This window comes from Cotesia typhae, unplaced genomic scaffold, assembly GCF_013202065.1.
Source record: "Cotesia typhae breed Kobodo isofemale line unplaced genomic scaffold, CoteBio_Ctyphae contig_119, whole genome shotgun sequence".
Taxonomy (NCBI): domain Eukaryota; kingdom Metazoa; phylum Arthropoda; class Insecta; order Hymenoptera; family Braconidae; genus Cotesia; species Cotesia typhae.
The window spans coordinates 235922-248015 of NW_027423712.1; the positions used below are offsets into that span (position 1 = coordinate 235922).

The window sequence follows — 12094 nt, forward strand, 5'->3', positions numbered from 1 at the left end:
AGACCTCTGAATTCTTTTATTGGATTCAACTATTTCTGGTATTTCAATTTTGTTTTTTGTTATTTTTGATCGTATAAAATAGAGAAAATAAATAAAAAAGAGGTTAAAGTCTCTTGAGAATGGACAAAAGAATGGCAAGTCTTTTAATTCTAACATTTGTCTTTGACAAGGGCCAGTTTAACGTAGTCAAGGATGTATACTCTGAATTCGGAAAAGACAACCAACTCTATAAAGAGAAAAGAGGAAAAAGGAAAAAGGAAAAAGGACAATGCGACAGATTTGTTCCTTTGGAATGGATCCAGGTGAATCTAAATTCTCAACAATATAAATTTATTATCCGGTTGACAAGACAACACTTGAAAGATAAAATAAATAAAATAGAATAAAATAAGCCAATTCGTTCGGTAATAAAATTATTTATTATTATTACATTAAATAAATAAATAATAAAAGATTCCTGAATGAGGTTTTGACTTTGATGGATAATTTATCTCTAATACTCGACAGGGAATAGGACATTATAAATCAAGCTCAAGGATTGGATTTTCTAATCAAGTACCAGTTAAAGCTAGATTAAGTGTCTGTCGTATAGAATTAAACTTTGTACAAAGTACTCTCAGTGTACAAGTTACATTGATGACCGCTATAGCTTGAAACCTAACGGACCCCGTCAACCGATCCAGCCATCTAGCCATTCACCTGTCGATACACCCCATTATTATCTATTTTGGTTTTATTTTATAAACTTTTTTCATCGACTTTGAATTATTGGGCCCATTATTTCTTCAATTATTACTTTTAAAAAATAAAATCGAGTTTAACCTTAAAAATGGAATCACACAAGCTAAGTTTCTTTGAAAGAACTGCTGTTAAAGTTGTTATAGCATTACTTTTGGACTTTAAGTGAACGTTCTTGTGCAAAAATAATATACTTGTGACTGTGATCATAGCAGAGAAAAGGGAAAACCCGTAAAAGAGTTAACAGGGACTTTGTGGACGCAGACGGTTGGTACGGATCCTTTAACCGGGCGTGGTTCGTGGTACTTGGTACTTGATTTACGCTGGGGCGAAAAATATTTCAAAATTTACCGGGTAGCTTGAATACAGATTCTCTTTCACTCTTTCACTCTTTTACTCTTTTACCAGCGTAGACACTGGTCACTGATAACTTTGTCTCACACTTTAACACACATGAAGAGAATGTACTGAAATTTAAAGTTTCTTTTTGGCTCATTCCCTTGCGCTGACTCAACTAAAACGACTCCACAATTACTCCCTGAGGATCGTTACACTCTGGGAAACAATCCTCCAACCTCCAACCTCCAACCTCCAGGTTGTACGGCCAAACGACGGAAAAGGTTCAACGGCTGCATACACCATACACCACACCACGGTACAAACTCTGCTATCTGTCTGTGCTCTTCCTTCTCCTCCTTATTACGCTCTACAGTTTAAATACGCGTACCTCTATTTGTATTTAAAGTCATTTAATTTAAAACTCCGCTTGACAATTAACTCTCTCTTTTTTTATTTTTTTATTAAATATCTAAAGTTATTTTCTGATTTACTCTTCCTCGATAAATAAAAACTTTTTTTATCATTCTGATGAAGAGTAAAAGTACTAATTTGATGTATGCATGGGCTGCCGGGAGACAACCGACGAGTTTGGATTTAATTTATACTCTTGATAAAATCAAGGGATTGCTTTTATCAACAACTTCACCTTCTAGCTTTCTCTACTGCATATATTAAATGAGCCAGACACTTTTTGATTAATGCTGATGATACAAAGCTTACCATCATCACTCAAAACTTTTACAGTCCCCTAACTGTATTATTTACATCTATATTTTTATTATTTTTAAAGTTACCAATTCACAGTTGATAGCCATTGCAATGATAATATTAATAAAAAAAATAAATAAATAAATAAATAAATAAAATGCAAAAAGTTATATATGTATATATAAAACTCCCTTTTATCCAATTAGTTTTTTCCAGTTCGACTTTTCGCAATTATTATTATTATAATGCTTCGTAGCTTTTTTTTATTTTTAAATTTTATTTAATTGATTTACAACCCACTTAAATTTATACCCACTACGATTACATTAACAGCGGAACTTTTTTAAAAATAAAATAAAATGAATAAAACTAGGTCGTACCGACATTTAATTATTAGAGACGCTTAAATTTAAATTTTATTATATATTAATCGATATTAATTCATACTCGAAAAGAAAAATCAAATTTTTTATTTCAAATAAATTAATTTATTTATTTTTACTACCATGGATATTAAAACATAGATACAGCAAAGTATATCGACCTGATCTTTAAAGATAGAAAGTTACTTTAATAACTTTAAATATTTACGAGATTATTATTTAACTTAAGACAAGATAAGAATACGTCAGAGTAGTTAGAAATATTTTAAAATATCTGTAACTAACATAAGAAATAAATTCATTCAGTGAATCTATTTTAAATGGACATTAAATCTTCAAATGGCTTTAAAACATGCCAGTTTGTTGACTTTTGTTACAAGCTCAACAAACTTAATAAATGACCAATAAAAATTTATAATGTTACTGTAAAAAAAATAATAAAAATTGAAGGATAAAAATAAAAATAAAAATTTAGAATTAATGGGAGATTTAATACTTTTTATAGAACCTTGAACTGTGAGCTGACCAAACACAACCATTTGTATTCACGATCTATGAGAGTGCTTTTAACGTTTTATCAGCATGGGCACTTTTGGGCGGATCTATCTCCGCCCTTATTCAGACATCCGTTGAGTTTCTGCCCGTACATTTTACCTTTTACTCTTTATTTTAACAATCAATTCTCCTTGTTTTTTATTCTTTAAATTTTTCTCTTCTACAACTCTTATTTTAGTCTTTTTTTTTTTTTTTTTTTTTTTTTTTTTTTTTTAACCAAGTGTATCGATAAAAAATAATTTTAATTTTAAAACAAAGTTGAGAGAATAATTCTAATCCAATAGATGATTGGGGCATTACACTGATAAAGTACAGTAAATAATACTGATGATTGAATTATTGATCTCGAGTGTTTCGTAAATCAATGTTTATCGATACAATTTATTTACATCAGTGACAACTGAAATACAGTGTGACATTACAGCGGATAGGGGCGGATCAGAAGATACACGACTGACTACACATATATATATATATATATATATATATATATATATATATATATATATATATATATCGATACACATTGATACGGATATATATACGGATTGAGGACTGAGTATCGAGTAGAAAAGCCAATTCAGTAGCACGAAAACACTTAAGGTATCTAAAATGATATAAAAATAAAACTCTTAGAGAATTATTTACATTTGAATAGTCTAAATAAATAACAACAGGATAATGAAGAACTTAATGGAATTACATTATCGCGGTTTTGGTTTTGGTTTGGGTTTGGGTTTAGGTTTAGGTTTGGGCTCGGGTTTGAGATGTTAGTTGGTAGATAAGGATCTCCTGGGACCGGTGGTTTAGCGAAGAAGGATGGAACACACGAGTTAAGACGACAACTATAGTTATAGTTATATGGGACGTATATATCAGTGTGTGCATGTATGTGCTCTATTTGGCGCAAATATCCTTGCGCCAGAAGCGATGAATTTCCTAATTCTTCCTCTGGGAGTTTCTCATCTTATCATCTTATCTTGTCTCTACATGTCTCCCATTGATTAATAATTAATATTTTATGCCTAGTGGGTTATTACATTTAATTTGATAATTAAAAGTTTTACCAAAGAAAAAGGGTTAGTATTGATTAGGAAAAAAAAAAACAATAAATAAATAGATAAATAAATAAATAAAACTATTTTTGAGGAACTTTATGAATTTATATTAAACGATAAAGAGCTTTCACCATACACTTCGGAGTTTTCAGCAAGTACACGCGGGAAACGCAAATGGAATTCAAATTGAATGCATGAATATACATTGTACAATATTGGTTATGAAATTGAAAGTATTATAGACATTTTCCAATGGATTTTACAGTGTTTAATTAAATTTATTGTTTCATCCTCAGTTATACTAATTGAATTTGAATTGAGTGAGAAAAAAAAACGAAAAAAGAAGAAATTATTAACAGTAAAAAGGTGAATTAGTCGATAATGATAAAAATATATTTTATTTATGTGGAATTAATTGGCGTGCAAACAAATAAATAATCGAATAAACAGAGGTATGACAGAGAGAAAGTTAAAGTTTTAGATAAAGGGGAAGGGGATAAAATCGTTGATCAATAATCGTAGATTAACCGTGATACCGTGATACCCCAGTAGCCTGGGGTAGCCTGGTACAATGGATAAGAGAATGATGCAGCAACTATTGGGCGTCGACGGTCTTTGTGTCTGGTCGTTCTGAAATTTTTCGTTCGATTCACGATTAAATTTATAGCTAGGTCACAGCTTGGATTGCCGTTCAACAGAATTCGTCCTAGGCAATACTCGTATCCTTTATCCTTTATCCTCTTATCTTGCTTTAAAACCCAACTCCCTTACTGATTCATCGATCCAACAACCAGTATTGAGAGTACCGAGTCAAGACTATATATGTATGTATGTAGAGTTACCGATCTAACAACTTGTAAAATTACCTACGAGGTCACAGTTCCAACCACTCAACGATGCTTTTAATTTAAGTTATTAGTCATATTTAACGATTTATTAACTCTTAACTAACATATGACACTCTGCTGAACAATGAGCTTTGTTTATTTTCACTGTATATCGATAATATACATTTACAAAACAGATGTACCGTGTTTATATATTTAATTGGATGCAGAGATGAATTAAAAGGGATTGTACGATTCTAAAGAAATTTACCACCGATAAATTATCAATGAAGCAAAAGGTTAAAACGTATTAGAGTAAAGAAAATAAATAAATAAATAATCGGAGCGTGGCCATTTTGGAAACATTGAAAGATGAATGGACCAAGTAAATGAGGTAACGCACGATCCAATTTGATGACTCTATACACATGAACGAACACGATCTGCTACCAAAGTAATTATTAACACCAATGCATTGGAATTGGATTGCAATTAAACATTCCTCTCTTCTATTCTTCTTCCGTCAAATTGATGATTTAATTTCATTCGAAACAGCGATATACATATTAAACTCTCTCTATATATATTTATATTTTTTTTTATTCATCCAAAAGTCCATAGGTAAATTTTTAAATTATTTAACTATAAATAATTATATTTATTTGTTGATTAAACAATTCGTAAAGTCAATAAAAACAATGTATATGTGTATAGATAAATCGAATTGAATGGAATGAGAATTTGGTAATTAGTAATTACTATCGATGGTCTGCAAAATGATCAATTTTACCCGAATTGCTCATAAATTTAAACTCAATACACACTACTGATATCCATTGGGATTATTTGCATATTTATTATTTATTGTTTATCATTAAGTTATTTTATTTTAATTTTGTCATATCCCCCATTTACCGATATATAATTATTAAGATTATTTTATTGAATTTATTTTATTCTTTTTGTAATGCATTTGTTTTATATTTTTACTCATGCAGTAATAATGAAAATAAATTATAAATAAAACGGAAGTATAAATGAGTCGATGAAAAAATAACGAGTAACTTTAGTGGCAGCAAATAATTAATTAATTTAAATTACTGTACAAGTGATAAAACATAGAAATAAATAAAAATAAAGTTTGTGAATCGCTAATGAAAAAAGTTTGATTTTTAATTGATTTCATACAACTTTTTATTTAGTTTTCATCAATTAAATTTTATTCATTAGTTTAATTTTTCAGTTTTTGTCTCTGAATAAAAATAAAATGTGAATCAAAGAGAAAAATATAATTACATTCATTAAAAAAATACTTTTTTGATTTATTTAAATATCGAAAATTTTATACACTGAAGAATTTAAAAAATGTTAAAATATTCAGAGTGATATATAGTCTTAAATATGTACGTATTTAATGCAAACTCAGTATAGTACGTATGCACAGATAATTTATACATGGATATTATAGGTATATATAACGATTGAGAGAGTAAACTTACCATTAGAATACAAAATATTATACTTTACCTCAGATCCTTGATGATTCTCGGTATTTTCTCAGTATAATTAAATGCGCCTTAACTACAAAGTTATACAAAATTTAAATACATATATGTATTATCTAGTATGTGGTATCTAGTCAGTTGATGAAATGGCTGAATTGAGAGATAAATTTCACATTAATTATTATTATTATCCACCTCAATATACATTATAAAATAAAAATAATAGAGAATAGTTAATTACCGAAATAAATATTTATGAGCTTTGATTAATTATTAATAAGCAATTAAATTGAAGGCGCTATCAACAAATTATATACAAAGGTGAACGTGTTTATGTGTTTTAGTTATTATAATTTTCTGAGATTGAAACAAAAATAACAGTTTTAGGATCTAGTATAGAAGATCTAGGACTTTGGAGAGAAGCTTGAAGCTGAAGCTTGGACGAAAGCGTTTGGCAAATATCCATCCACCAGAGTTCCACAGAGGAATCTTTTGTTTCACTGTAATTGTTTCCTACAAGTTTACTAATGCTCTGCAATTGTTTTGTACGTACTTATGTATACATATAGCGCAAAACTATTCACTTAAACGTTACTACATCTGAACCGAGTGAAAAGCAATATATATATACTTTAAGTCTTTATTACTTTATAACTCATTGTTAAATAATAATCGGCACATTTTTTACCAACCATTGTATTTTATTTAGACTTAACAATTTATTATTAAATTTTTTTTTTTTTTAAGTTAGAAAAAGAACTATATAATTCTCGTTTCGGTTAATTTATTACTTTGAATGACAGAAACCGTGAAAGAGGTTGAAAGTGCTCTGATGAGAAAGTAAAGATGGATATTTACTGGTTGGATATTTTATGTATGTGTACGTAAGTGAATATGTCGTAGATTTCAATTACCATTTGGTGTTGTACCACCTGAGCCTCAATGCAACAACCTCTGTCGTGTAAACAGGGTAGGAGAGATAAGAGTTGTCTTTGCCGATGACATGGGTTCTATACTAAATCTTAATATACATATACATACACATTATTTGTAAATTAAATTTTATTGATCAAATAAAAGTAGCCGTAAGCTTTTAATTATCTTTCATATTAAATATTCAATTGGTTAAATAATTTTAGCAGTTCTTACGGCAATAAATGAATTATTAATTCATTTGGTTATATATTAATTTAATAAAACATCATCTTTTAAATGTATTTATAAATAAATTGTATTAAATAATAGTGCGTTATTTTTAAACAATGCCGTAAATTCTCCGATAAATTATTGAAATAATATAAGTGATTAAAGTAATATATCTGAAATGACATCATTTTAAAAGTAACAGTTTAATTTTATTTTTAGCTTTCGAAAGATTGTTAATTGAGTTATACTGTGTATAATATTTAATACTTAATAGCATTGTTGAAAATAACTGTTACAAATGAATTTGATTAAATTTGTTGGAATATAAATAAAAATAAAAATCAACAAGTAATTTTCACAGATAAATTAAAAGTAATAAAATAAAATATCCGAGTTGTTAAGTAAAACAAGTATTTTCATCCGGTAATTTATTTTCATCATTGTCACTCAGACTCATCTCTTCACATTCACTTTAAACTCTAGCTCATAAATCATTGTTTTCTCACCGTTAAATTATATGCCCAGAAAGTGTAATAAAAAATATAACTACATAAATAAAAAAGCACATTCTGTACCAATAAAACTTAATTTAATGTATATCTACCGTAAATAAAACACCCGCTCGTTGCTAAGCAAAAACAATATACTATTTCTGGTATAATAATGAATATAAATTAACTCATAATATATATACATTACATTTAGGCAATGGGTACTCTAACAATATTTAAATTAAAATAGTTTAAAATGACTTTTTTTTCTTTTTTATTATTTTTTTTTTTTTTTCATTTCGAATTATATTATAATTACAATTCGGGTTGATTAATAGAGAAACAATAATACTTGGTAAACTTTAAATAACAAATGATATTACTGCTACAGTAAATAGTGACTATTATATACAAGTTGTAATTAAATTCATTGATTAATTAGTATACAATTAAATTTAACGGTATATGTACGAGATAATATTAAATTAAATAAGTTGGGGTTGAAATTTAATCCAAACTCTGGCGATAAGAATTAAAAATAATAACTTTATTATCAAAATCCTTATGCCATGATATGATACAGATGGCAATGGCATTGTACATGTAATACATAAACATCTATTCTCAAGGGTTTATGTCACTAGAGCGACATAAATAGTAGCTACACGCGAAAGCGGTCACTGACACTACACCAGGACACTAAACCGAGTTTAGATCCTAACTCCTATAACACAAGGCAAAAAAGGACCAAAGGATTATTACTTTCGGTCCCATTGAGACTTAACCCGGCCTCTATTCTCATTTAAGATCTTTTGTAACTTAAACATTAATACATTCTATTGTATTATATTACACATCACTCATTACTGACAACAATATTTAATATTTAACTCCTCAGCTGGTTTATCCTAAAAAAAAAAAAAAAAAAAAAAAACACAGCATGTTTTATCCTGATCTACGTCAACAATATTTTCCACTTCTAGTGATTCAAAAAAATAAAAAATAAATAAAAGACTCAATTAATTTGATCCCGTACGCCCGTATTATATTTTACTCGTTGTTTTTTCAGCTTAAATATACTCATCAGCGGCATTTTATTCACATTTAGCTATAAAGCATAATCCCGGATTTAAACGATGAAAATAATTCATCACCCGCTTTAGAGAATTTTAATATAATGATATAATGCCTGATGAAAGTTTTTAAATTTCATTTCTCGACTGTTGATTTAAATATTTACAATAATAAAATAATAATAATAATAATTATAATAGACTAGGTGATGAAAATAAAGACAGGTAACATGATCTAGTGTCTGTTTGTTCTTGCAGATGTACCAGATCCGCCGGGACGTCCTATCGCCACTAACTTCACATCACGCTCTGTAACAATCTCATGGGCGCCAAGCGAGAATTCCCACAACAATCCAATTTCACACTACATAATCAATGTCAGGTGAGCACTGTTACTTAGTCACGTTGAGTGAAATCTTATATAATATTAAACATATATTCCATACACCAGTTACTTACTATTATTATTGTTATTATCATTGTCACTATATTTAAGGTTTTTATTCGCGCGCGCGTGTGTGTGTGTGTGTGTGTGTGTGTGTGTGTGTGTGTGTGTGTGTGTGTGTGTGTGTGTGTGTGTGTGTGTGTGTGTGTGTGTGTGTGTGTGTGTGTGTGTGTGTGTGTGTGTGTGCAAATCAAGTTAACTAAATGGTTATTTTGTTGAGCCCGCAGACCTCTTCCTTAGAGGAATTTCTGGGTAAAGTTGAGAGACTGAAAATCTGAAAGAAACTCAATTGTCGACAAGTGGTTAGTTGAGGAAGGAAAATCGAAACGGAATAGTGATGAAAGAAAAAAGAAAAGGGAGAGAAACTAAACAGACCAAGAGAAAGAGACAATTGCTGCTGAAAAGAAAGTGTAGTCGAGTATAAGAGATAAAGAAAAAAGTAAAAAAGTAAGAAAAAAATAAAAAAATAAAAAAAAAACGTTCTAGTTGAGGAAGCTGAATTGTAAATTCGTTCTAATGAAAAATTCCATTGCTAAACATGAATGTACGGTTGATTATTCTCATGCAGCAGTGGTACACAAGAGACAACTGACGAGAAATCTTATACTCTTGTTAATGTCCGACAGTTTCGAGAGTTTTTTAACAAAAAGAAAGATTATTATTAAAGAAAAGGATGACCGCGTCAAGTGGATAAGGATTCCAGACTTGATAACCACCCTTTGTTCTTCCTTATTCTTACTTCTATACAGATATATCATCCCTTTTATTTTTATATCGACGTCTCATCACGACTTTTGTACTTTTTTTTTTTTCGTTATTGTTGTTATCTCTTTCTTTAGTTTTTTGCTCCTTATATCCAATCTCCAAGTTGAAAAAATTCTCCAACAGTTGAACAGATAAATAAAAAAGAAGATCAAAATAAAAGGACCTTTAGCGATTAACCGTAGATCCTGTAAGAACAAAAGATTATGTCCTTTTTAACTGTGCATTAAATCTATTTAATGTCTATAATCTATTAAATAAAATAATAACATTAAAACTTATTAACTCGGTAAGGTAAATTAATGGAATAAAATATTAATCCGGAAGATAAAGTATAATAGCGCTTCTGGTCGAGAAAAAATTATAATTATTTAAAATGAAACAGGATAATAAAATAATACAATACGATGAGATAAAGATAAAGATGAAATAAAAAAAAAAGGAAATCCTTTTGGTCTATTACGTTAGGAGGTTCGTAGGCTAGGCGCAAAAATGCATATTTTAATACTTGATTAACCAAGCTCTTACAGACTCGGTAGACGCTCATAGAGAATAGTCCTTTCAGAAAAGATATTCTTTTATCCACGAATAAATTGACCATACTCTCTCAAACGGGCTTTGCTCTACACTCCAGACTCTATATACTCTCTATATATATATTTATATATATTTAGAACAAAGAGTGTCTCTCTATATATAATATAATATATATCTGTATTATGTATATTAGGTAACCACCTCGAATATATAGAGCAAGACGTTGAGGTGTATGGTGATGTATAAAGTAAACAAAACATCAATTGATAAAAAGTCGTAGATGAAGAGGTGGAGTTTGGTTAAGTCGTTATTGGAAGTGGAAGGGCGTTTCTCGATGAGTCTGATCGTCGAACCACGAAAATTGATCGTAACGGAATTTCAATTTCGCGCATGACTACTACGTACAGTGAGCAGTGATAAAATATCTCATGAAAAAATAAAAAATATAATATTTCACTGTTTTTAATTACTTTTTTTTTTTAAATATATATATTTTTTTTTCTAGTATTTTTTCTATTTTTGGCGAGGAAAAATTTTTTACATAACGCTTAAATTATATAGCATGGATCCGTCACTCTGAAAATATTCACCGAGATAGCGAGCTTTGTCGATTAACCGTCGAGAGCACATTCATCCATATTGAACTGGCACCTTTAAAATTGAATACCTCGCGAGTTTTACCGTTTGTATTTTTCTTAAAAACACGCCTAGAAACCTCACAATACACAGAGTTACGACATTTTAAACCACTCCGTTTACTTCAGACAAAAATTTTTTATAACACAGAAAGAAAAAGGAAAAAAACATACAAAAGTTTAATTAAATTTTCTTAATAATTATTATTATTCTTATTATTATTATTATTATGGAATCTTTAACCTAGGGTTCAAGGATTTATCAGAGCTTGGGATCAATCTCACACGATTTTAGTAAATTACTATTTTTATAATTAACTTTTTTAAGCGTAATCTCAACGATTGCCAGTTGGCTGATCTAGTAAATTTTAGCACATTCCCATAAACAAAGCAATACTACCAGTAGCACCACTAGGAGCACACAGTTCCTGGGATTAACCCCAACCGCGTAAGGGAAACGATGATAGAGATAGCAAATCCACAGGGGGATTTATCCGGAGTATACTACTGTCGACTCTCTCCACTTGTTCTTGATACTCTTGTTCTGTACAATTTTATTTTCTTTTTTCTTTTTTCTTTTTCTTTAACTCTTTTTGACCTCAAGACAATCCACTCGCAATATATACAGATGTTTAATGTAGCAATCAATGATACAACTAGATAATAATTAACATTTAATATTAGTAATAATGACAATGATATAAATAATAATTTCCAATTATGCATATGAATGGGCGATAATGGTGATGGTAGGATGAAAACCACAATAACTCCAAGCTCAGCAGCGCCAATAAAGGAATCGCAGAAGGGACCTCACTCACTGAACTCTCTACAGATATACTTGTTGGAATTGTTTGGCAAAATGCCGAGAGAATACTACGTAGGCTACTCG

At 29.5% G+C, this 12094-nt stretch overlaps 1 protein-coding gene across 2 annotated transcripts in view; it reads left to right on the forward strand.

Annotated features, from left to right (window-relative positions):
- The window catches only part of LOC141530028 (putative receptor-type tyrosine-protein phosphatase mosPTP-1), a 99177-nt gene that overhangs the window by 67927 nt on the left and 19156 nt on the right, over positions 1–12094 (forward strand). For both annotated transcript variants that reach the window (XM_074246870.1, XM_074246879.1), the window contains exon 3: positions 9082–9205. In XM_074246870.1, the coding sequence (XP_074102971.1) occupies positions 9082–9205 (124 nt within the window). The remainder of the gene's footprint in view (positions 1–9081; positions 9206–12094) is intronic.